A 27,139-nucleotide genomic window follows, 5' to 3' on the forward strand; every position below is an offset into this window, starting at 1 on the left:
CCGCTGGGGCCGTCAGCTGGTCCCAAAAGCCAGACAAGTAGATTACATTGTTCAGCCCCCCGTGGCCTTTCGAGGGCACTTGGATGTCTGCAATTCTTTATACTACAGTTTTTTTTTAGAGGCTTTGCTATACACAAACCATGATGGATAAACTTCATACCCCTGAATCTTCGGAGCATAAGCACCAAGTTTGGCATCATTGGATAATGTCTGAACCCCCCACAACGGATCGGTTCTGAATAGTATGGACCATTTACAATTGAGATTGGGATCCCCAATACTCAGAAGGAATGATCATGTCGCTGCACACCGCGGGAGCTGCTGTACCTGCTGACGCACTCTACTTGAAGCCTGCGATTGTTGGCTCATATCTGGTGCTTGTAACCAGGACTCTGGCACCTGGCCAACAATCGCTGCAGTACAAACGCAGAATGCTACCCGTGCACTATATCCAAGTTAGTCAACACAGACCCATATTCATGAATATAGGCTCCATTAAGGACACCTACAAAGTGTGTGTACTTGTGAGTATGAATGACTGTGGCAAAAGAAAGAACATTCTAAACATGGAGGCAGGAGAGGGGCACGCCGCGGTACAAGGTGGAGGTGTTCTGTAAGATTTGCACCCAAAATGAAAAGGAAGTCAAGCAAATCTCAAACACTTCTCCACCGAAAATAGGAAATAGTTTCTTACAAGACATCCATGGTGCCAAACTCCAATAGTCCCTTCCTACTCCCTCAGGTAGGTTTCAATTCCCAATAGCTTGTCATAACGGAGAGCTCTGCAGTTAAAGGTGCAGAGCAGTAATGTCATTGTGATTGCAAGAGAGCGCCACCCACATGCTTTGATCATGTGAATGTAGGCCCCATGTTTGAGACACTCGGGGCTGTCTGTGATCAGGGTCTTGGCACCCGAGAACTCGAGATCAGAGTAAGTTGGGCTGCTGCAAAAGGGGCCATGTCCTGAAACCTGCACTCAAACCTTCATTGCCTCTTCCGAAGCATCGCTGCAATGGGGCATAACACATGAGCAGCTGAAGTACTGAAGAACCAGAGTCCGAATGTTCAGATGCTGCTAGTTTAATCAAGTACTGAAACAGGATGTGAAAACCACGGTTGACTGTCTTTAGTGTTTCGTAATTAGCTGCATAGATTCCATGTTTCTTTCTCTTTTTTACAAGGCACTTATAGGATTGCGCGAGTTTATCTGACTGGTAAACGATTAAAATGATTCTGGATGCGGTTTGCTACAACAAAGTACCATTTTGCGATTTCACACCAAGAAAGAGCACGTGGGAGGACAATGAACATGAATAAAAGACAGACAACTTCGGGACAAACACGTATGGAGGTCGAAGAGAACGTCTACCATCAGATCCTGCATGTCTTTAGGCCATTTCCATGTAAACCTTTAGTAAAGTCCATCTGCACAGGTTAGTGGAGAGGTGGACCATGTATGGAGCTTTGATGGATGAAGGAAGAGGCAACTGACGAACACATGACAGAGGCCGGTCCCATTCATGTGTCTGTAGGAGGCATGTCAAGGGCATCAAAGGTCATTCCTCCATTCTGGTTCCTCTTGCTGCTGGACAACGCTCTCTCCGCTAGACGCCCCTATAAAGGACATGGACAATAAGAGTAAAAAGTCGTTTCCCATATACATTTTGCAACCGAAGACACCTTTAACAGATCAGATGACATAGCGAATATGTGGAAGTAATTACGCATGTAATATGCTTGCTTTTTATGTGGACAACCCTTCTAAATGTTTGAAATGACACAATACTATTGAGTTTACATCTGCACTGCTCACCAGCTAAGCTATTGTCTAAATGGTAATGTAGAGATATTTTACGTGTTTGAATATTTTTGAAAACACATTTTAAACCAAATAAAAATGGTACAAAATAACGACTTTGTAAAGATTAGTTCGCCTTTTATGCATTTAAAAGACCCATTATCAAAAAACCTCCAGGTCTACAACACAAAGTATGTTCTAGGTTTGCGGTTCTTAATCAGCGGTCCACGGACCCCTAGGAGTCCACAACACCGTGTTGTGGCGGAGTGAGAGCCCATCAAAAATGAAATACCAGATCAATAAAGTACATACACAAGAACAAGCAAAGTGTAAAACTGAAGATTTCTAAAGGTTTAGTAAATAAGGAATTTGAAATTGGAAGCTAAAACTTGAGTTTATATCCTTGTCATGAGTGATGTCATATGTGAGGTCATAAGGAACAGAATACAGGAGTAAACCCTTTCACCCAGTTGAGACCGGGTAAGTTATGTATCAAAAACGACAATGTCTCAACCAGTAATCATTAATAAAGACCGTTACACAAAGTGCGTTAATCACTTGAGGAGGGGGCACAAAGGGAGGAGGGAAGACCAAGAAATAGAAAATAAGGGTTGTTATTTGCAGGTAGTTATACAGCACTACATTACAATTGGATTGGAGTAACCATAACAACAAAATGTGCACTGAACGGGCTTGTGAGAGTGAACGGCGCAGTGACACAAGTGGTAAAAACAGCGTGGAATGGCGGGAAACAGTAAAAAATAGAGTTATTCAGGGTCAACAAGTACAGTTTGGATAAATATAAATACAATTTTAAGTTAACCTCGAATGACCCCGCAGAGGCCACAAATGATGCTGTGAATTTGACGGCGTTTCGACCAATTTAAATTGTGGTCATCATCAGGACGATGGATACTAATTTCTTATATAGTGCTGTGTGAGAAGAGAAAGGTAAATAAGGATAAGAATGAAAAGGCCCCAGATAAATGTATAGAAAGGAATGGCACCAGGTGAATCAATTAGAATTTACCTGGTGGCGCAAGGTTGATTCAATCAAGGTTGGATATTTTGGCGAGGGAAAACAGCTTGAGGGGTCGCTGGGGGAAGGAAGAGTACACAGGGTCATGGATGATAGGTCGCAAGGCCTAAGTAGGAAAAGGCGAAGTGGGAAAAAACGGGATTGGGGCATGACAAACAGTACCTGTTGAAAGCGTACGGGGAACACCTTGCTGGATCCAAATTGGCTCGGCAGATGAAACATACCCTAAGGGATGAAAAGAGGGGGGACATGCGAAGCACGAATTAGAATTAAGGAAAGGGGAAGTGGCCATGGACGAGGTCCGATCGGGTCGGGAATTATGAATTCTTACCTGGGCGTTAAGTAATTGCTGCCCGAATTGTAGAGGCTGGAAATAGCAATCCGCTAAGTCGGTCGGGATGCCGGGTAGCGGCGTGCGTGTCAAAAGTATAAATCAGACAGGATACGGGAATTAATCCAGGAGGATGAGCAAAACGTCCACACCGGTTGCGCAGCGCGTAGGGCATAAATGCCGGAGCACAGGGCTTCCTGGTCACGTGGGGGGTAGGGAACACTAGCTTGAGTATTGCATCCAGGGCAGGTGACCCAGGGGGACTTATTTTTGGAAAGTTCTGTGAAGATTTGTCAAACAAGGCCAAAGTTATTACCAACCTAAAAAAACACTCTTTCTATGGAAAAGCAGACCTAATAACTACCGAATGGCAACCGCAAGCAAGGCTCTGGGTAGCTATTCGAACTACCCAAAGCTGGTTTTATATTAACTAGTCTAGCCCACAGCTTGTTATGGTGGAATTTCTTTTTAAAAAGTCACCTTTACAACAATATGGAATATCTTACTTTGATAGCTTTATTTCGGTCGATGACCATAAAAGCACAGATAAAATATATACATACAGGATAAAACATAAATATTTATACATACAAGTAAAAAGTTATTAAACAGAGTTATCAAAGTTGAGATTTACATATTAATGGTTCAGTTGATGAAGGTGGACCTCCTTCGCCACATGCTGTGCAAGAAACGGGAAACAGTAAATACGATAGGGGGCGAAGTGTCATAACGCAATATCCTACATGCTTGTGCGCATTGTTTTAGGCCTAGATTTCTACATAATGGTACAAGCCATGATCTACGAATTTCTTTATAGGCAGGGCAGAAGAATAAGATATGAGCTAAATCTTCTTTGGTTGTGTTGCAAGCCGGACAAAGCCCCTCACTTCTTCCTGGCCATTTGCAAGTAAAGTCCCCGATTGGGAGGCAGCCGTGCCTTAACTGAGTATATAGTTTTTTGGCAAACGGGGGCTGAATTTGATCTAAGAATTCCTCCCTGCTGGGTGCCATCTTGACTTGCAAAAATTCTGTGGTCAACCTACCCATAGTCTGTGAGCGGTACAGCAGAGTTAGCCTGTGCTGCTTTAGTAGCACTAGCAACTCCTTCTTCTGTACCGCTAAGCAGCTCACCCATGGAGAGTCCCAGAGTTGAGGCAAACCTATCTGGTGTATTAATGCTTTAAGGTGAGATAGCCAGGGTATACTTTTGGCCTTCAGTTGGTCCCAAATAGCCAAGAATTCAGCTCTATAGTCATTGAGCTCGGGCACTGTCCATAACCTTCTCCAGTATAGGAGGGGTCGGTTTGACAGAAATTCAGAAATGGGTTCCAGGTCTAGATCTAACCTCAAGGGGACGAGAGGTGTGCTCTGGGGGAGCCCTAGCAAGCTTCTAACAAATGTGTGTTCAGCCTTTGATAGGGGTAATACACGGGTGTGGCCCCAGAGTTCTGCGCCGTATGTAGCGGTAGGTCTTACTTGAACCCTATACATTTCAAGGGCTGGAGACACTGGTTTAAATTGCGTTTTCCTGTGAAACTTGCTGATGCCACCAGCTACCTGTGTCAGCTTTAGGGCAGATTTGGTCACCTGGGGGCCCCAACCGAAATCTTCGGTCAGGGTAACACCCAGGTAAACAAAGGTTCTGACCCTTTCGAGCGGAGTGCCATTCAAAGATGGGCAGGGGCGGGTGCGCTTAGGTGGGCCGAAAATCATGTACTTTGTCTTATCTAAGTTCATTTCAAGTCCACGCAGAGCGCAGAATGTTACAAATCCATCCAGGACCCTCTGGATGCCCGTTGATGTCCGCGATAATAATAAAGTATCGTCAGCGAACATCAAAGCGGGCACCCGTCCAGATGACAGGCGAGGGGCGTCATTATTCCTGACCGCGTCCAGGTCACCAACCAGGCCATTTATGTAGAGACTAAAAAGTGTGGGTGCCAAGGCACAGCCCTGGCGAACTCCTCTGGTGACGGGGAAAGGGTCGGATAAATCGCCATTCTTCCCACAGCGTACCTGGGCATAGTTCCCTTTATGGAACCGCTTTAGGAGCTCTAGTAAATATGGGGGGAGCTTTAGATCTTCCAATACCCTCCATAGCTTTTCCCTGGGCACGAGGTCGAAAGCGGCCCGTAGGTCAACAAATACCAGGTATAAGCTACAACCCTCCAGTATTACCGTCTTCCAATACAAAACCTGCAACCTAAAAAGTTGGTCCAGAGTCGAGATCCCGGCTCTGAACCCGGCCTGTAGGGTGGTTAGTATTTTGCTTTCATCTGCCCATTCTAGAATTCTGTCCAAAATGATCCGACCCATAAGTTTCTGTGAGGTGTCCAAGAGACTTATCGGTCTATAGTTTGAGGGCACCAAGGGGGAACCTTTTTTAAATATAGGGACAATTTCGGCCCCGGCCCATGTATCTGGGATGTTAGCTCCCTCGAGTACTGCATTGAACAGTGCCGCTAAATAGGGTGCCCAGATCCTAGGTTGGGAGTGGAAGAGGTCGCCAGGGACTTTGTCAAGGCCGGGTGCTTTATTATGAGGCTGCCTAGCGATGGCATGCTCTACTTCCTTGATTGATATTCTATCAATACTTTCTGAAGCTACCCTGACTCTGGCATCTACGGGGTCCAGGAATTCCACAGGTATCATGGGTCTTTGCGTACTGGGGTCACTCTGGCAATCCAGGTTTGTTAATGTGCCAGTGAAGCCTTCCAGATGAGGTGCCCTCTCACCAAGGGGGGAGCTGTATAGGGTCGCAAAATGGGCTTCCCACACTGCGGGCGCAATATTTGGGAGAAAAGATTCCGCACTATTTCCCCTGGTATTATTCACTAGGGCCCAAAAAAGTTTGGCGTCCTTAAGGTTCAGGGCATTCTTCAATTTTCCCCATATATCCTCTTCCCAATCCTGCCGGCTCCTACGTAATTCCTCCTTATATGCCTTCCTAAGGGTTCTAATATCTGCCTTGTTTTTTGACTTAATTGCCATTAAAAGTTCCCTGCGTAATCTCCTGCAGTCCGTATTATACCAAGGATGGGTGTTTGGTATATGTTTCTTAGCACGGATTACAGGATGGAAAACATCCGCCAGTGCCACAACTAGTTGTTTATGGGTGCCAAGTATTTGCTCGTTCTCTTTACCTTCGGCCATCTGAGCTATAAATGGCGTGGCCAGTACATAAATTTTGGAATATCGCAAAGCTTTCTTTGAGAACACTTTTTCCATACTGATACCCAGCTTGTTGATATGAATGCATATAAATCTCTGCAGGAAACCTGATTGTTGATAAGATGGATATAGTTAGTGAACAAGTGGGCCATTAAGGCACACAGGAGCTAATCTCACAATTAAGTGTTATTGCCCTAGCTGGAGAATACTGAACGGTAACTGCCCGCACAGCAATTATGGGTATATACCAAAGGCAACGACACAATGGGAAAAGACTAATTTACAGGCTATTTCAGTGCTAATAAATGTTACTTGGTCATCCACCAATGTTAAGCAATGGTGAATGTGATTGGGTATTATCTCCTCCCACTGGTGGATCTCGCTCTAAGGGAGAAGGGCTCCTATACATACAACACAATATCCTCGTTTTTCATTGTGGTCGAGCGACTGTATGAATATTCTACATTCTGATGGATACATCTGCCTGTAGATTCCTCACCTTTTGAATTAACCCATGCGCTGCAATCCACAGAAACATTTCTCCTTAGCTCTCCCACGTCCATGAGGAAGTCGTAATGGAACGGCTCCACATGCTACTCCGCGTGATGTCATCAGAGCCATAAGAAGACCTCGTCGGCGTGCTGACGTCAGTTACTTTTTTTCCGCGCCATTAATGCGTAACATTTGTTTTTCAGGGCTTTTCATTTCTGAGAGTTTCTTTGTTGCAAGTCTTCGGGTCTTTGTAGCAGCGACCATGGCTACCCAGAGGAAGTCTGGATTCAAGACATGCAGGGAACGTGGGGGTCAGATGTCGATTACTGACCCCCATGAAGATAGTTTGTGCTGTCTCTTGTCCGACCACACCGTCGGTGAGTGTTAGTCATGCACGCGCATGAACCCCAAGGCTTTAAAGGAGAGCAAGGCTAAGCTGTTTATGGCTAAGGCAAAAAAGCAGAAAAGAGGTCGAAGGAGGTCGAGGTCCGGGACCAAGTCACTGACTCCGCATACCTCGAAGTCGTCGAGGAAGCATAAAAAGAAGCAATGCCATGGTTCTCGATGTCATTCGTCAAAGGATGGACACTGAAGTCAGGGTCTCCTGCTCCCCAACATCATTGCAAGGATGAAGTCTCTCCTTCTCCTGAGGTGACTCCAGCACTGTCTTCGGCTCAGAGAGCGGTGACTTCACCAGTGCAGAGAGAAATGATGCCTTTTCCGCCGGCTACTCCATTCCCGGCTCCAGGGTCTCCGGCATCACAACCGGAGTAGATTGTGCTGCCTCCTTGAGCTGGCTCAGAACGCGCAGTACCGTATCCAGGGTATCCTGCCTTCCCAACGCCAGGTACGGCTCCATCTCATTACCTCAATGCGATCTTTGGCTTGTTTGTCAGAGCGGCTAACCCTGCTGGCGCACCAGTTGGCCTTATGGGCCCGCTGGCATACTCCCTGGGAGGCTCGCCACCTCACTTTCCTCAGGCACCTCTCATGCCTTTTATGCCAATGGCTCTGGGGAGTTGGCCTCTTTCAACACGAGGTTCTGGATGCCAGTGCAGTCTCGAGGGGAGAGAGGCAATGGACGGATCTTCTCCGACGCTGTGTGGCTCCAGTCCGGCGCGACCTTGTCCGACGCAGTCTACTATCCCGGTGGACCTCCCTTGGACGCCGATCCTAAAGTCACCGGCACTGCATCTGGCAGCCCCAAGAATGAGGTCTAGAAGGGAAGCGCAAAGGTTGATAGAAGAGTAGTAGTATAAAAAACAGCATGAGGAGGCTGAGGAGGGTGAGATTGTTGACCCTGATCAAGAATTTGAGGGCTTGCAGAAGGCTAGTGGCCTGGATACATCTCCTGAATGGAAGCTCTACTCACCAAAAGGTCATCCAACACAAGAGTTGACTTTGTATCACTCTGTCATTAGGAAGGCAGCTGATCTGCTGGATTTACCATTGCCTACTGTTATTGTGCTCCTCTAGGCAGTCAGCTGGGCCATTCCAGTCTACACCTGCAGATAGAAAAAATCCAAACTTGTGGAGCAATCCACAAAGAAAGTATTCACTTTGGGTAGTATGGCTCTGAAGTTGATAAATGTGACATGCCTGTTGGGCCCCTATATCCATGCTCTGATGGTTTAGGTGAGGGAAGTGCTCCCGAAGCTTCCTGAAGATGTTCAGGGCCATTTTTCGGAGTTACTTTCTGATACTCAATCTGCAGCCCGCCAGGTCATACAATCAGATCTGGACACTGTGGACTCTGTGGCCAGGGTAATAGGTCACTGTTTCAACCAGGAGGTACGCTTAGCTGCGTGGGTCTGGATTCTCACCGGTCATCCAAGCAACCCTATTGAACTTGCCTTTTGACGGTTCTTGTCTATTTGGAGGCAAGGCCGACTCGCCGCTGCAGCGCTTCGAAGACAGCAGAGCCACGGTAAGATCATTGGGTCTCCAGTCACAGCCCATTGGCTTCGGTTACCGCAGGTTTCGTGGTTTTGGCAGGACTTTATCATTTCGAGACAAACAGCAGCCACAACAGCAGCAGCAGGCGAACTCCCTTTACAGGTCATGCAGAGGGTACAGTACAGGTCTGCAAGGTTCAGCACAACAGCAAGTCTCCTCCTCTTCTGCCCCTCCAACTGGTACTGCAGGGAAGCAGCTCTAGCTCCTCCATCCTAGAGCACGCTTGTCCATTGGGAGGACTGGATTCCCATTTTCTACAGAATCGGAGGTCTGTTATTTCAGATTTCTGGGATGTTGAACCATGTAGAAAATGGGTACGCCCCACCCTTCCAGGAGTTCCCTCCCTCCTTTCTCCCCCCACCCCCATCAGGGTAACAGAAGAGCACCTCCTGATTCTCCTGTAGGAGGTTCTATCTTTACTACAAAAAGGTGTGATAAAGGTGGTTCCATAGCAGAAAAGGGGTCAGTACTTCCTGATTCTTAAAAAGGACAGTCGCTTGAGGCTGATCCTAGACCTCAGGGTCTTCAATTTTTACCTCAAGCAGGATAAGTGCAAGATGTTGACCCCGGCTCAGGTTCTTCTGGCATTGCAGCAGGAAGATTGTATGGTGTCGATCGATTTGCAGGATGCGTATTTTCACATTCCCACCCTTAAGTCGCATCGGAAGTATCTCTGTTTTACGGTGGGGTCTCAAAATTACCACTTTGCGGTCCTTATGTTCGGTCTTACTTCCGCACCTCGGGTCTTCACAAAGCTGATGGCAACCATAGCAGCACATTTCAAAAGATTGGGGGTTCCTGTTTGCCCTATTTGGACGACTGGCTGCTAAACGCAAAGTCACCAGAGATGGTGATGCATCATTTGCAAGAAACACAGCTGTTTGGATAAATGTACCCAAATCTCGCCTGGAGCTCCCTGAGCGCAACCTGTTCATAGGGGCAGTACTGGACACTACTGTGAGCCGTGCCTTTCCACCTCTGTAGAGGATTCAAAACATCCAGGCTATGATTCCACTTTTTCAGAATGGAGCGGTTGTTAAGGTCCTGAAGGTCTTGTGCCTGCTCAGTCTGTTCACTTCCTGCATGCTGTTGGTCAACCCTGCATGCCGGCACATGAGGCCCTCCAGTGGTGCCTCCGTAAGCAGTGGTTTCAACAGAGATCTCAAAGAGGTGGTCAGGATCGAGACACTGCAGTGGATCTGTTATGGTGGAGTGTTTCAGGCAACCTGTCTTAAGGGAAGCCATTTCAACCTCCCTCTCCGGTGACCACAGGGATAATGGCTGCCTCCACTCTGGGGTCGGGAGCTCAACTGGGGATCTGGAGGTCAAAGGCCTTGGTCTCCAGAGGAAAGATTGTTTAACATCAGTCTTCTGGAAATGCAGGCAATACGTTTGGCTCTCAAGGCCTTTCTTCCCTCTTTTCGCGGTCAGTCGGTTCAGGTTCTGACAGACAACAACAAGCAGGGAAGAGTAGGGTCGTATCGTCTCTGCAGAGGTTCTGCGACTTTGGTCCTAGGCTCAGAACTATCAGGGTTGCGTTATTGCAAATCATCTGGCCGAAGAGCTGAATGTGCGTGCGGACAGTCTCTGTCGGCAGTACTCGGCCGATCACAAGTGGCGTCTCCATCTAGAAGTGGTCCATCATATTTTCAGGATGCGTTTTTCTTCTTTTCGGTTGGGCCTATTTGCCACTGACTAGAACACGCACTGCATGTCATTCTGCAGTCTCCAGTATCTGTTCCAGGGGCACTAAGGGACGAGTTTGTTAGATTGGGGCAAACATCTTCTTTACGCATTTCCTCCCATACCCTTGATTCCTGGAGTTCAGAGGAAGGTTCGCCAAATCCGGGCCCAAGTCATATTGATCGCCCCGGACTAGCCAAGAAAGGTATGGTACACAGACCTTCTTTACCTCTCATTGCTCAGTCTCCCTCTCAGGGCAGACCTCCTCTTGCAATCGCAGGGGCAGGTTCTACAATCCCTCCTCCAGAGCCTGCACCTTCATGCCTGGAGATTCAACGGGGCAAACTGAGTTCTTCCTTTTTCCCACTGGATGTGGCGGATGTTATTTTATCGGCCAGGAGACACTCCACCAAACCTGTCTATTCTGGTAGGTAGGCCAGGTTTGTTAAGTGGTGTGGAACGAGATCTATTGATCTTTTGCAGGCCCATCTGTCTGATATTCTGAGTGCTCTTTTTCTTGCTCAATAGGGTTGTGCAGTAGATACTGTTCAAGGCTACTTGTCAGCCTTGTTGGCTTTTCTCTGTTTACCAGATCAACCCTCGTCGTTCAAATCTCCCATAGTTATGATATTTATTAATGGTCTCACTAATAGGTTTCCTCCCACTCCCTTTATCATGCCTCAGTGGGATTTAAATTTAGTTCTCTTTCAAGATGGGTTCCCCCTTTGAACCTTTACATAGTTGTCCCTTAAGGTTCTTGGAGTTTAAGACAATATTTCTGGTTGCAATCACTTCTGCTAGGAGGGTGAGTGAGTTGCAAGCTCTTAGTTCCAAGCCTCCATTTATTCATTCCATGCGGATTAGATGGTTCTTAGGACCAGAGCTGCTTCCCTGCCGAAGATGATCACTCCTTTCCACGTAGAGCAATCCATGCCTTTGTCTACTTTCTATCCTTCCCCTCACCCTTCTAAGCGGGAGGAGAGACTTCACCGCCTAGACCCTAAGAGGGCAGTCAGCTTCTACCTGGATAGGACTAAGGACTTCATGTTGGACGACCAACTCTTCATTGGATATGTGTCCAAGATGACCGGCAAGGCTGTCTACAAAAAAACGCTGTCCAGGTGGATTATACTCTGTATCAAGATCTACTTCGCCCTGACCAAGAAGGAGCCTCCTGAAGGTATTCGAGCTCATTCTACCAGAGCTAAGTCGTCTTCTTCGTCTTTGGTTAGAGGTGTCCCTGTTGTAGACATCTGCAAGGTGGCAACTTGGGCCTCACTCCAAACGTTTGTGAAACACTATTCCTTGGACTCGGAGGTAAGGAGGGATGGCCATTTTGCATGTTCAGTGCTGCAGGATTTTTTTGGTATAGGTAGGCAAGCACCCTCCGATAGGAGCAGGACTGTTTGGGGGAGTCATTTCAAAAGGTGAAGAAGACACAGGCAGATTTATCCATCAGAAGAACAACTTACTTACCTTCGGTAACGTTTTTTCTGGCAGATAAAGGATCCGCATGTGGATTCCTCACTGACCCACCCGCCTCCCCGTTGTCTGCCTGTTTACACCCAAAAATTATTGGTATGCATTTCATGTATTTTATTGTTGAAATAATGTGATACTTGACATAAGGAAATGCCTATGATTTAGAATTTCCAGTTTTAGTTCTGTTTTGTGTACTATGTATACTTGTGAAAATGTTGTCGGTTTGCCCGTTCATCTTGAAGGCACGGAAAAAATGGATAAAACGGACGTCAGCACGCCAACGAGGTCTTCTTATGGCTCCAATGATGTCACGCGGAGTCGTTCCATTGTGACTTCGACATGGGAGAGCTAAGGAGAAAACTTTCAGTGGAATACTGTGCATGGAGTAAAGGCGAGGAATCCATAGCCAGTTACTGTATCCACCAGAAAAAGCGTTACTGAAGGTAAGAAACTTGCTCGTTTAGCGCTTTAGTTCAATGCAGCAGATCATGTGACCACTTCACGCAGTCCAGTGCATCGAATTTCATAATAGAAGGTAGTGGCTGGTTCGGGTTTTCTTGTCACAGAAAGTGAAAATTGCTGGAGGTTGTCGTACTCTGTGAGACTTTCACCCAGATGATAGGATGGGTTGTCTTAGCAGATGATATTCTGAATTCATTTTCTCAGGAATAGTTTATTTCCTACCTTTTGCAACCACCCCATGGTTAGCCTAAGAGGAGTCCTAGGTGTACTTTATTCAATTAATGAATGTAAGAAAGTGGAAATCTTTTTCAGGTGTGCTACTGAACAGGCCTGGTGTTTGGCCGGGAGACTGACCACCACTGTCAGAAGGTTGGGGGCAGACTAGCAATTTTCTCCACTTCTGCTTTGCTACTATCGCTGACTCCCTGAATTTAAGTATTTTGTATGGTTTCACTTTAGCACATTAATTAAATCACTACGCTGAGTAGCATGTACTTCTAATTAATGAACCACACCCCTTCTGCCCTAACAAATGTATTAACGATTCTTCTGCACGCAAAAGAGATTGAGTAAAATAAGGCAGTGAGGGAAAAGTGGTTTAATAGGGTCACCCAGTTTGGTCAAGCTGGGTAGCCAGGACTGAAACCAGGACTGTGGGTCAGGGCCATCAACTAGTTTTTGTCTCTGGGTCCCACAAACTCCAACTGCCCTAGGACCATCTGGACAGCTACAAATGAGCATACTGAGAAATTAGTTTTAATGTTGGACGATGTGTGGCTGCGAGCACAAATTTAAATAATTTTTTTCTTTTCTGAGCTTACAACTAGTAGCATTTAGCCTCAGCTCAGTCAGCTCCTGAAAGGAAGGAGTGTTGCACCTACGTCAGGAAGTGCTTAATTTGAGCCAATGGTTTAAGGGTGTTCGGCACCAGCGCTTAATTCTCAACACCGGCACTAATGATAGTCTACCACTTGGTGGCTCTTTCCGTCTAATCTTGAGATAAACATAACTGTGCGTAATAATTCATCATACATTAAATATGACAATTCAAACTATTCCACGACATTCTTATAGCTTTGGGTGGCTTGGAATAGTCTTAATGGCTAGACTTGCAGGAGTGCGATGGCCAGTAGTGGCACTCATACCGGCTGGGCAATGGGTGCTACACCCTGCAGTGGCTTCCTTATAAGGGCCCTGGCACTTTTCTAGAAATTAAGCACAGAGGTCGGGTGACCAGTCTGTATTATACTAAAGCGTCAAATTGTTCTACAAGGCCTCACTACGTGCCAATGAAAAAAAACAGTCGGAGAGCAAAAAAAAAAATGATGAAAATGGAAGGGAAAACGGATTCAAATGGATGATCATGGAAAAATATTGATATTACAGAAAGAAACCTGACAAGAATACTTTAAAGTATTTTTTCTCAACATAAATGGATAATTGAACTTAAAAACGATTCAAAGTGACATTCCGAAAACAAAGGTGAGAGGAGAACGTGAGTACATTTAAAGGCCATTTTCATCAACTAATGATATTTGGTTTTTCTGGAGTGTGCAAGTACTAGCACTTGAGGGGGAGCTCAAGTCAAGTGCTTGGCTGTTCTAAGTGTCTTGCTTTTAGTATTTATACAGTTAATGGCAACATTAACTGGTGTACGAGTGGTCAGAAATAGAGACTGCATTTGCCACCCTACAGTCATACTTGTGCGACCCACAGCTTACAGCCTTAATGTGCAGCAAATCCCTTTTGTGAATGTCAAAGAAAAAGCTCACTTGAAAGAGTAAATAAAATGTTAATTGTCCCCTAGGTAAATCTACCTTATTATCAACTCAGACAAAATATAGTATGTATGACAATAGAATATATGGGAGCCTGCAATCCTTGGTTTAAAGTCAATCTCCAAGTTGGGACATCTTCAGTCACCTTTAATAATGAAATGAAATAGCTGCTCACCTGTAATGAGTTTACAGTTGATTTGTGAGGTCATGAAACCTACTATCAGAGCCAGCAACCAAGCTGAATGGCAGGTCAAAGAGCAGACCTACTACAAAAAAAACAAGCATTAGTAAATGCATTAGGTTTCGCCTATGTGATTTTTTTGTTATAATTTGTAGCTTGCTGAGTAGCTGTACAATATAAGTAACAGAAGTACGTTAAAATGTTATGACTTGGTTACAAAAAGTCAATATATTGTGCTGTTAGTAGTACTATAATAAAGTGGGGAGATTAGGTAAATGGTGGAGGACCAAGATAAAAACAGGTACCTCTAGGGTTGAAAATGGTGCAGCTATGGGGAGAATAGGAAGAGGGTGGATTAAAAAAAAAATACAAGTACTGCGTAAGAGCTATTTTTGCAAATCCCAAAAATAAGATTACAAAAACCAGATGAAAAGGTGATGTTTAGTTATTGTCCATTGTTAGGATAAACAAATGAAAATGACAGTTAAAATGTTCACATAAGTGAAAGAAACACACTGAAAGTGAGATTATTTTATTGAGATGGGAAATTCTGTATTTTTTTTATTACAGATTTCTCTTGCAAAGTTTGTTTTATTATGCACTGCACATTTTATTCTATTATTGCGAAAAAACTTAAACATTAACAAACTCTGATAAATATTGGGCCTCCAGTAAATATTGGTACTTGTATTGTCGCACAAGTTACTACTTGTGTAACGATATATCTGTAAGAGACATTAGTTAGTGATAGATTCCTTACCTTAGAATATCCCCCGGCGTTAGACTGGATCCGTAAAGTCTTTTCGTAGCAGTACCCCTCCGCATCAATAAGTGGCGTTGTGCGGCTCCGCGTCCATCACTGGCGTCATATGCGCCGAGGTGTCGTCACGGAGACTACTTAGGCGCCGCCCATGTGCGCCGATGTCAGTTCTGTACAAGACTTTCCGCGCCAGGAACACAGAGCCATGCAAGAAACTGACCAATGGTGCCATGAAACTAGGGCCCTGAAAGGGATGACCTTAACCCTAGAAATCAGTTCGCAGAACGGGGAGGATGGGCGGGCGGTAAGGAATCTATCATTAACTAATGTCTCTTACTAGTAGTAACTTGTGCATCTGAAAGAGACACGTTAGTGATAGATTCCTTACCTTAGAATAGATACCCCAGCAATACCAACCCTGGTGGTGGGTCTGCGAACAGATTACACCAGAAAGTCACGAAGAACAGAACGGCCAAAGAAGCAGTCTCTCCGGACCATAGTGTCAAGGCAGTAATGCTTGGTAAACGTGTGCGAGGCCCACGTAGCTGCCTGACAAATGTCCTGCAAGGGGACGCCGCGTCCCAAGGCAGTAGTGGCTGCCGTTGCCCTGGTAGAATGGGCACGCAGCCCCACAGGAGGCTCCTTCACGGCCAACGAGTAACAGGCCTTGATGCAGAGAACGACCCACCGAGAGATGGTCCGTTGTGCACAGCCCGACCTCTTTTTGCGCCCACGTAGCCAACAAAGAGCTGGTCATCCACCCGGAACTGTTACGTGCGCGTCAGGTAGAACGAGAGCGCACGTTTTGGGTCCAGACGGTGGAGCCTCTCTTCCTCTTTAGAAGGATGCGGAAAGAAGGTAGGCCAAGTGATGGTCTGCCCGATGTGGAAGGGCGTGACAACCTTTGGCAAGAAAGAAGAACAGGTCCATAAAACCACCTTGTCCGGATGAACAGAAAGGAAAGGAGGTTTAGAAGAAAGAGCCTGGAGCTCACTCACTCTTCTGGCAGAGGTGATAGCTACCAGGAATGCCGTCTTGAGAGTGAGAAGACGCAAAGGACAGCTATGAAGGGGCTCGAAGGGAGCACACATCAGATATGTCAAGATAAGGTTTAAGTCCCATTGAGGCATTATAAACAGTACGGGAGGAAACGTGTGCGTAATGCCTTTCAGGAAACGGTTAACAACCGGGGACTTAAAAAGAGAAGGCTGATCAGGAAGCCGCAAAAAGGCGGAGATGGCCGAAAGATAGCCTTTGATAGTGCCCAGAGCAGAGCCCTGCTGGGCCAAAGAGAGGAACAGAAAGACTTCGGAAAGAGGGGCAGAAAGGGGACCCACAGTCTTAGCTGTGCACCATGCCACAAACTTGTTCCATCTGCAGGCGTATACCATTTTAGTGGAGGGACGCCTGGCTGCCAGAATGACATCACAGACTTCGGGAGGAAGATCAAAAGCTGTCAACTGTCGCCACTCAATCTCCACGCATGGAGGTGGAGGCTGGACAGATTCGGGTGGAGGACCGTCCCCTGATGCTGCGACAGAAGATCCTCCCGAAGAGGCAGTCGGAGCGGGGGAAATTCCAATGCGCAGAACTGATGACATTGCGCTTTCTCTTCGGTAGCGACTAGATCTAACCAAGGCTCTCCCCACTGCTGAAAGAGACCTTGCACCACATTCGAGTGCAGACGCCATTCGTGATCCATCAAGCACCGGCGGCTGAGTTCGTCCGCCCTGGCGTTCAGAGAACCTGTCAGGTGTTGAACCACCAAGGTAATGCCTTGATGTTCCAGCCATGTCCAGAGACACAGAGCCTCCTGACATAGGGTCCAGGACCCCACCCCGCTCCGTTTGTTGCAATACCACATGGCGGTGGTGTTGTCCGTGAACACCTGCACCACACTTCCCCGGACAGAGGGAAGGAATGCTTTCAGTGCAAGCCGGATCGCCCGAAGCTCCAAAAAGTTTGATATGGAGCCGGGACTCCGCCGGAGACCAGAGTCCTCTGATCTCCGCCTCTCCCAAGTGGCTTCCCCATCCCAGGAGGGACGCATCAGTCACCACTGTGTGCTCCGGTTGGGTAAGGGAGAGGGATCTGCCACTGACCCAATCGTGATTCGTGAGCTACCACTGCAATTGTCGTGCAGTGCCCTCCGAGATCTGGACATGATTGGACAGGTTGCCCTGATGCTGCGCCCACTGGAACTTCAGGTCCCACTGCAGAGCCCGCATATGCCATCTGGCATGGTGCACTAGCAGGATGCAGGAGGCCATCGGGCCCAGGAGCCGGAGGGTCATCCTGACTGAAACCCGGGACAGAGGCTGAAAGATCGGAATCATAGCCTGAATATCCTGGACTCGTTGCTCGGGAGGAAAAACCCGAAACGGCATCGAATCCAGAACCGCTCCGATGAAGGGGAGCTTCTGAGAGGGACTAAAGTGCGACTTTGGCATGTTGATGGAGAACTACACCAAATGCTATATACAGATCGGCCGTAGTCCGAAGGTGGTTGATGACTGCCTGGGGCGAGCCCGCCTTCAACAACCAGTCGTCGAGGTAAGGGAAGACTGACACCCCCGACCTGCGCAGATGAGCTGCAACCACCGCCATCACCTTCGTGAACACCCGAGGGGCACTGGTAAGGCCGAAGGGGAGTATGGCAAACTGAAAATGCTCCTGGCCTTCTGTGAACCGCAGGTAACGCCGGTGGGCCGGCAGGACGGGGATGTGAAATTATGCGTCCTGCAAGTCCAACGCTACCATCCAGTCTCCAGGGTCGAGGGCAGCCAAGACCTGAGCCAGAGTCAGCATTTTGAACTTCTCCTTCCGGAGGAAGCGATTGACGTTCCGGAGGTCCAAGATGGGGTGCAGGCCCCCTTTGTCCTTCTTGGGGATCAAAAAGTAGTGGGAATAACAACCACTCCCTACTTCCGGCACAGGAACGCACTCGATGGCCCCCTTGGCCAAGAGGGCCGTGACTTCCTGCTGGAGAAGTACCAAGTGAGCCCCCGACATGCGGTGGCACCGAGGTGGCATGGCTGGAGGGGAGGACTGAAAGGGAAGAGTAACCTCTGCGGATGATCTGCAACACCCACTTGTCAGATGTGATATTGCGCCAGTGGGTGAGGTGGTGGTGGATCCTGCCATCCACTGGCGTGGGGTGCTCCACAAAGCTTGGATTAGGAAGGTTTGGAGGTAGAAGCAGCGGGGCGGAGGTTGACTGACCCTCACGCTGATTCCCAGACCCGCCCCTGCGGAAGCCACGTCTGCGGCCGCGCTGAGGCTGGTTCTGCACAGACTTGCTGAAGGAACGCGCCTGGGTGCCTCTGCCGTGGCCACCAAAGGAACGAAACCCAGGAGTTGACGGGCTTTTTGCGGAAAGACCCTAGGACTTGGCCGGGGCTGCGCGAGTCCTTAAAACGCTCCAGTGCACTGTCGGCCTTATCACCAAACAGGCGAGTGCCATCAAAGGGCATGTCCATGAGTGAGCTCTGGACATCAGGCGAGAACCCGGTGGATCTCAGCCAGGCGTGGCGACGAAGCACCACAGTCGTAGAAATCCCCCTGCCCAGTGAGTCAGCGGTGTCCATAACACACCTAATGGCGAACTTAGCCGCATCCTTACCCTCTGCAACTGCTTGGGACAGCACAGCGTGGACCTCATCAGGACACTGAGGCAACACCTGAGCAACCATATCCCACACCGTGTGGGAATGGTGGCCCAATAAGCAGGCGGTGCTCACCAACCGCAGCCCCAAGCTGGCCGAAGAGAACAACCGCTTTCCGAACTGTTCCAGCTTCTTACGAGTCCTTATCCGGCGGAGCCGTGGGAAAGGCACTCTGCGACGTCGAGGCTTGGATGACCAGGCTCTCAGGCGTAGGATGAGTGGTCAGAAACGCGGGGTCACCAGGTGCTGGGCGGTGCCGCCTGGCGACATTCTTATCCACAGGGTCCCCTGTGGCCGGTCTCGACCAAGTGCCCAACAAGACGTCAGTGATGGCGTCATTAAAGGGAAGCAGGGGCTCCGACGAAGTGGACGCCATCTGGAGCACCTTAGTGAGATGATTAGTCTTGAGGGCCACCGTAGGAAGATCGAGGTTGAGGACCTCAGCTTCCCGACGGAGCACCATCGTGTAGGAGGCGCCCTCCTTCATGGTAGGCGGGGAGAGGCAAACCCCGGGTCAGAAGAGACATCGAGGTCGCCGGCGTCCTCCAAGTCATCCACCCATGGGGAACAGACCGCGGCGGCAGAGCTGGATCCGGAGAAGGAACATACGGCGCTGTGAACGGCGCCGGCCGGGGCTGAGCCGGTGCCGCATCCCATGGGATGCGGATCCCAGGTAGGAACGAAATGGTCCTGGAACCGGGGCAAGGGCCGTACAAACGGCACCCACTGCGGCGCCGGAGCCGAGGGTGGCGCTGTGGCCGGAGCCGGCAGTGCTGGACCTCGTGGCGCTGGGGTTGGAGCCAACGGCCCAGGATCCTGTGGCACCAAAGCTGGATCCACCGGCGGTGCCGACGGCCCAACAGGATCTGGACATGGGACCGCGGGGAGCCAGAGGCCTAAAAAGGCAGTCCATGGTGGCAAGAAATTCTTGCACCGGTTCAGGAGTCGCCGACGGACCCGGGTAAGCCGTGCTACTCCCAGGCTCCAAAGGAGCCACAGGGTCAGAACCCCTGTCCCCCTCGTCCACATCCGAGGACCGACAGGGGGACGTCGGAGAGCGAACATGCTTCATCGACTTCTTTTTATGTCATCGCTTAATGGAATCCAAGGGCGAAGACTTGGAGCCCGAGGAAAGACTGCGGCCCCGCGAGCGTTCCCGGGAATGGTCCCTGGATCTGGAACGGCATTGGGACGAGTGCCAGACCTCCAGCAGCTTCCGGCGCCGCTCCCTCAAGGACTTTGGGGCCATGGCCCGACAGTCCCGGCAGGACCGGGAGTGGTGGTCGCTCTCCAGGCAGTAGAGGCAAACATCGCGGGGGACGCCACCGACATATTGCGACGGCAGGCCACACAAGACTTAAATCTAGGCATCCCTACGTGCACCAAGGAGAAAAAGGGAGACAAAAGTCTCTAAAGTGTAGTCAAAAAGTGACTAAGGTACGTGCTCTAACCGGATCTTCGCTTGCTGGCAGGGAAAAAAAGAACTGACGTCAGCGCGCATGGGTGGCGCCTAAGTAGGCTCCGTGACGTCATCGGCGCATACGACACCAGTGACGGACACGGAGCCGCACAACACCACCTACTGACGCGCAGGGGTGCTGCTACGAAAAGACTTTCCGGATCCAGTCTGATGCCTGGGGATATTCTAAGGTAAGGAATCTATCACTAACGTGTCTCTTTCAGATATTGTTTTACTTAGGGTTCACATTTTTTCTTTATTTGAACCGTACACTAACATTTTCAATTATTGCGCAATAAACTATAAAGTTTGGATATTGTAACAAATACTGTTTTTTTCCCCAAGGCATTTGTCCCTGTGTCACTGCATCTGCTGCACTATACCCTAATGCCTACTAGATTACTGCACTTTGCAGTTGGTATCCTTATGTTATATAAAAATGAAAATACAGGAGGTTGTTTACATTTCTTAGAACAACTCAAACCCTTTTTTATCAATTATTATGCTAAAATACCACATTTTGAAAGAATGCAAATACATCCACAGAAAAAATTCTCACTATTAGGAAATTACTCCCGCTTCAGTTGACAGAGTATCGCCCAATTATCACGTTCTTTATTCATATGGCCATTGGAAAATACGGCAAACAATACAACATGTTTGTGGTGCTGGGACAATATAAAAAGTCAGTCTTACCACATACCTGCCTAGTAAGCTATACACTCGGTGTTAAAAAGGTGAACTCACACCAAAGAAGAAACAAAATTAGTTTTTTTTAAATGTAAAAATATTCCAAAATAGATACCTTCCGAAAAAAAGAACAGCAACACAAATCCCATACAGTCACCAAACACACTTGCTCACAAAGATAAGCTTTGAAACAGTGCGACAACAATGCCCAGCAGCTGGAATTTTCAAATTCACTGCTCTTGAAACTATACAGCCTCCCTTACCGTCCAGTAGAAGGAACAGGCAGCAATCACAAAACTCGAGGAATACTTTTTTTACTTTTTTATATTATTAATTTAATGTTTTTTATAATAAAATCAAAAGCGAGACTCAGAAGAACTTGAGTATATGGTGCGTTCGTGAAGCATACAAATCCAAGAATAAAGTTGACAGCGTATAATTCGTACGTTCCTGTGAAAATCGTCTAACCACACATACTTCTAGTCAGATACCAGCTTTGGCTAACACAACTCTCCCTCCAACACCACGCCAACAGTTGCAACTCATCGCCCCGGTAAGCTGTAGTGTGGGTTACATCAAAGTTATCTGGGACTCTGGCTTGGGTAAGTAGCACGGTCCCCTGATACTGTGTTCAGTCTTGTGTTGTGGCCTCGTCAGTGGATGCTACCCATGAGTACGTTTTGTACAACTCCCAGAAATTTTGGGGTCTGTTACGCGGAGGGAGTAAATCACTGTAGAGTTCGGTTTGCGTGCAGCAATATGTCATATCACGGGACCATTGTGTGATCGTTGGTACTGGGCCACGGAACCAGTTAAGGGTGGCCCTACGCCTGACCATCAGTAGACCCATACCCACCAAACGTCTGACCCCCTTCGCAATAGGCCTAGAGTATCCTAGGAGGGCCAACCCTGGGTCCGGTACCAAAGGTAGCTTGGTGATTTACCCTAGCTCTTTAAAGACCTCCCCCCAAAAGGCAGAGATTCCCGGGCATGTCCTGGACAAGTGAAGGAAGTCCACCGGCTGTGCTTTACAACGGTCGCATCTTGGGTCTTCCCGGAGGCCATACCGATGTAGCCTCTCAGGGGTGTAATATAACCGGTTAAGGTATTTGAAGTGGACATGCCTATGTCCCCCATTAAGTGTAATACGTTTGGTGCTGGTACAGCAGTAGGCCCACATTTCATCTGTTATATCTATGTTAAGATCGCACTGCCAAGCCAGACGCGCTTTAGTGTAGTGATTAGCTCTATATGCCATTGACGTGTTGTAAATCGTGGACACTATACGTTTTGGGGATTTAGCACGTATAATTTGCGTTAAGGCCAACAATTCCGGTGGTTCCAAGTAGTCGTCTCCTAAAACCGTCCTCAACGCCCTGCGCACTCTATGAAATTGGAACCTAGTCAGTAGAGTGGGTACCGTCTCAGTGGGGGAATATCTTCCCAAGCTTTCGCTGTTCCATCTATAAATAAATTGCCCACCGTCTTGAAGCCCAGGAAGTTGAATGCCAATAAAACCCCTTCATCTTTGCAGACAGTTCTCTACACGCTGCCCGTCCGAGCACAGAGATATCCCTTCGGGGGGTCGATTCTGGCGCTTTACAAATAAATAAATAAATAGGGCGTGAGCCATATGCACAAATCTAATGGGGTCTGCGGCAAATATAGTATTACGCATGCTTGTCGTTGTAGAAGGTGATGCCAAGCATGCGCCGTGGAGTTGATAGAGTCTAATATTCCTGTCAGTCTGTCCACATCCTTAAACAGTAATGCGGACAGCGGAAGTGGTGAAGCAACTTCCCCTCTCTATACAGAGGTAGGGGATGTCCGGAGAGCCGTGCATCCAATAATATGCATGAGCACTCTGTGCGGCCCTGTAGTATAACTCAAAGTCCGGTGCACCCAGTCCTCCCAGATGGTACGGTAAAACTAATATCTGCCAATTAACCCGCGGCTGCTTACCCGCCCAAGCTAGCTTAAGCATTAACGTAGTGAAGCGACTAAAGAAAACCCTTGGTAGGACCATTGGGATATTAGTAAACAGAAACAGAAGGCACGGCAGCACCACCATTTTCATTATGGATATCCTTCCCAGTAGGGATAGTGGAAGTTTTATCCACCGTTCAACATCATCTTCAAGCTTACTATAAGTAACACCGTAGTTCTCTCTGAACAATATGTCAGGATCTGTGTGTACTCTAACGCCCAAGTACCTCACCGCCTCTGTAGTACAATGCAGAGGGTACTCTGGGACTATGCGGGGGGGTGTTAGTAGTAAGCGGGAAGATAATGGATTTGGGCCAATTTACTTGGAGACCAGACAAAGCGCCAAAACGGACCACATCTCGCAAGACTGTAGCCAGGTTTCTAACATACAGAAGGGTGTCATCTGCGTAGGTAGAAAGTATAATGTTATAGTGTGGATAGTTGAGACCTCGGTGCTGATGGTACTCTCGGAGCGCGGACGCAAGCGGCTCCGCTACCAGCGCATATAGCAACGGAGATAAGGGACAACCTTGTTGTGTGCCTCTCGTGATACGTATGGGCTCGGTGACTATATTTCCTATCTTAATCCTGGCCATAGGTTACAAAGCGTGCCTAGCAATTGTAAAAAGGTAGGGCTGACACCCATCCTAGTCCAAACCTGCGTCATGAAGGGCCATTCAACAGAGTCGAATGCCTTCTCTATATCAAGAAAGACTGCTGACAACTTATCTTTGCATTATTAGCATTAGTGGTGGTGAAAGGGGATGTGGCTTGTGCATGGGGGCAGCGCTTCCCCCACAGCTGGATGAATGGAGACGGGGAATGGACCTCTACATGGAGGCAGAAAGGGTTGCATATACAGCGAGGGGGTGCCCCCAGAAGTTCCATAAGGTACGGGGGAAATGGAGGAAGTATCATGAAGTATCATGGTCTGGATGGGGGTTTGGACCCTGAATAGCAAAGGGTGGGCCTCTTCGAAACTTACTGCGGTCGAACACGGAGTGCTATGGAACGTGTGTAATAGACTATGGGGGAGGACAGGCGGAGCGGGGAGTAGACTCCCAAATAGGTCACCGGCTCCAGAGCTGATTCTTTGGTGGGTTTATGTTATGGACAAGAGGCTATGGGAGGCAGGCGGGGGAGGGGGAGGGTATTTGGGTGCGAGAGTGACCATCTGTAACACGTTGGTTGTTTGGTTGAAAATGCAAATAAAAATATTTAACAAAAAAAAAAAAAGAAAGACTGCTATTGCTGACGTTTCCGGCCTAGTGTGCTGTAATGCCCCGAAAACCATGTGCAGGTTGTATGTCAAGTTCCTGCCTGGGACGAATCCGGCTTGCTCTGGCGCGACCAACAGCGGGACCAAGGGGACCAGTCGATTTGCTAAAATTTTGGCGAAGATTTTCGTGTCAACATTTAGCAATGACAGCGGGCGGTAAGAGGCACATTCCTCCGGAGGTTTGCCAGGTTTGAGTAACGCAACTATAACCGCCTCGGTCATTGAGGGTGGCATTGTGCCCGTGACACACATCGTCGAACAGGGTGGTCAGCTGCGGCAATAGTTGGTCGAGAAAAGCCCTGTAGAAAGAGACTGTAAGCCCATCAGACTCAGGGGCACTACCCGCTCGCATACCAGAAAGAGCCAGTAGGATTTCGTCATGTTCTATTGGTCTCATGAGGAACTCCCTGTGCATGTTGGTAAGCCACGGAAGTCGTATGTGTGATAAGTAGTCTAGTATCTCATCATCTGAAGTCGCACTACGTGTGGAATACAAGTCAGTATAATATTGGTGGAATCTGTCCGCCACATCAGAGACCTCCGTTAAGAGCTCTCCTTCCGCAGATCTAACCTCAGCCACTATTATCTTATCCCTTTTTTTCCCTAATCAATTGGGCCAGGACAGACCCCGGTCTTTCGCTCTCACTATACCTGCGAGCTGTGGTGTATTTGCCCATATGCTTAATTTCGTCATCCGCTGTTGTGTGGTATGACTCCAGCAGTTCCGAAAGTTCCGTCTTGACAAAGTCCCTTGGATCTATCAATAGTCGCCTCTCTAACGTGCTGATTTTCCCTTCAAGGTCAGACAGCCGTTTACGCATGGAGCGAAGTACACCAGAGTGCTTTGATATCGTGAACCCTCTAATCTAGACCTTAAAGGTCTCCCAGACCACTTGGTAATCCTCTACAGAGCCCACATTAGTATAAAAAAACACAGGGATAAGCGTGAGCGAGGATTTTGGATTGACCCAAGTGAGGACTCCACGTGCGTGTGTGGTGAATCCTGCGTTGTGTATCTTGCCATGTAACCCTCTGCTACGTAACATAGTTAAGTTGGGTGGGAGATGGGTCTCCTGTAGTAATGCGATGTCTTTCACATGTCGTGTCAGAAACGAAAGGACTTTACAAACCTTTCTGTGATCGTTTAGCTCCCTAACATTCCATGTTAATGTTCTAATAGTATCCGTCCCGGTAGCCCTATTACCTACAGGAGAGTGCGTCATGTTGTCAGTGTGTGTTGCCATGTCGCAATGTGAAGTATCACATTCCAAGAACATATCACATGTGAACAACCATGATTGAATATCCCATAGTCTGAGTCTCAAAAACGTCCCTCCCCCCACCCACATCAGGTCCCCCCCAACTGTGGCCTGATGGAAAGCACCCCCAACACTCCCCAAACAACCCATCCCACCACACAACAAACTCAATGCAGTTACCCCAATGGCATGCTGCCCACCTCCCCCCAACTAGTTAACGTGACTAAACTTTCCCCTGGTGTGATTCACGCATGGGCGGATGTTGCTCGCTAGCTTATAGGAAAAAACTGCCTAGCCCATGTAGAGCCTCGCCCCACACACCGTCTAAACCATAGTGTACAACTACATGTCTGGATGAACCACCGAGTCCTCAAATGGCAGGGGGTCCATATCGTATATGCCTGGGCACCCAACAAGCAGGTAGGGGCTAGGATATGCTAAATCAGTCCAAGATTCCCCATAAGAGATCCTCAAATGCAGACGCCCAACAAGATCATGTGGGTGGCCCTCCACCCCCCCAATAGCCCTCGTGGAGAGGGGGGACACCGCAGTGACAACATGTTACCACCTGTACTAGTTCCCAAACTTCTCTCCTATGCCCCCAACTGCCCAACTACTTGTTACGGTCTGCATCTCTGAATTACAGGACACGAATCACAACAATCCCGATACCCAGCCCAGTCCTAGCATGATACTCATTGTCTGCAGGCGGTACTCTGGCGTGAGTCCCCAGAGGCGGGCGCAGACCCAGGGAGCAATGTGTCCTTTCCACCACAAACATGGATGAGAAGACATCGTCAACTAGTAGAGATATGAGGAGTTTTTCTATGAATAGTTCCATGTTGCCTGTGGGGGTATTTTCCGGAAGTCCTGTGATTCGGAGATTACAGCGTGGTGAGCGCGCTTCTAAATCCTCTGTTTTATCTTGCAGGACCCTCCTCACTCTGTCTAGTTGCTTATGCTCGGCGTCCAGGGTGGTTTGCGACCATTCCATCTCAGTAATCCTGCGCTCGGACACATCGAGACGCTCAACGTGCTCATCTAGTCTTTCCACCATGCGATCCATTCTATAGGACAGGGCATCCATCTTAGTGCCCAGCGAGGTGATACCACTCTGCAAACTTCTCCATTGCGATCAGCATGCCCCGAATGTCCTGGTGTGTCTCCTCAGCAGAGTGTCCATGCATGCTGGCCTCGTCTTCAGTGGTGGTGTCATGAGACTTCGATGGCTTTTGATGGAACAAGAGCTTCGGCTGAGACCTGTCTGTTCTTCCCATTCTAGTCGTTTCCAAGCACCGCTACGCAAGCTGCAGGGCGCAAGTCAGGCTTGAGGCGCAGTTATAGTGGTCCGCGTGTCCAGATATAGCCTCCTCAGGACTCTATAAGGTTGCCGTGGTATTACTCAGCAGACCGGATATATCCTCGCACCTGTGAGCTATGTCTCAAGCCTGCGTCGTTTGATCAGGCCTGCTCCGTGGGCAATCTCGGCACAAGCGTGTATAAGGATGCGGACTCCTCAATGTCGAACCACCGGCCCCCACAGTCAAGCGCCAACACCTCCTCCGCACCCTCACCACCCTTCGACTCCAGTGGTAAGGTGGGTACCTGGTTGTCTCCGTGTGGCCGCTCCTACTAGTGAACCATGGGGGTGGGGGGGAGGTGGGGGGA

The 27,139-nt window shown here is 48.4% G+C and overlaps 1 protein-coding gene across 6 annotated transcripts in view; it reads right to left on the bottom strand.

Moving 5' to 3' along the window:
- Positions 1 to 1,360: 1,360 nt before the first annotated feature.
- The window catches only part of LOC146869487 (RNA helicase MOV-10-like), a 567,813-nt gene continuing 542,034 nt past the window's right edge, over positions 1,361 to 27,139 (bottom strand). For 5 of the 6 annotated variants that reach the window (XM_085654053.1, XM_085654071.1, XM_085654034.1 and 2 more), the window contains 2 exons: positions 14,368 to 14,458; positions 1,552 to 1,614 (listed from right to left, as the gene is read on the bottom strand). In XM_085654053.1, the coding sequence (XP_085510179.1) occupies positions 14,379 to 14,458 (80 nt within the window). In that variant the 3' untranslated portion in view covers positions 1,552 to 1,614; positions 14,368 to 14,378. Of the gene's footprint in view, positions 1,615 to 14,367; positions 14,459 to 27,139 lie in introns of all 6 variants that reach the window. The other variant, XM_085654043.1, reaches the window with a different exon arrangement.

The sequence above is a fragment of the Triturus cristatus genome, chromosome 1_1 (genome assembly GCF_964204655.1).
Source record: "Triturus cristatus chromosome 1_1, aTriCri1.1, whole genome shotgun sequence".
Classification (NCBI taxonomy): Eukaryota; Metazoa; Chordata; class Amphibia; order Caudata; family Salamandridae; genus Triturus; species Triturus cristatus.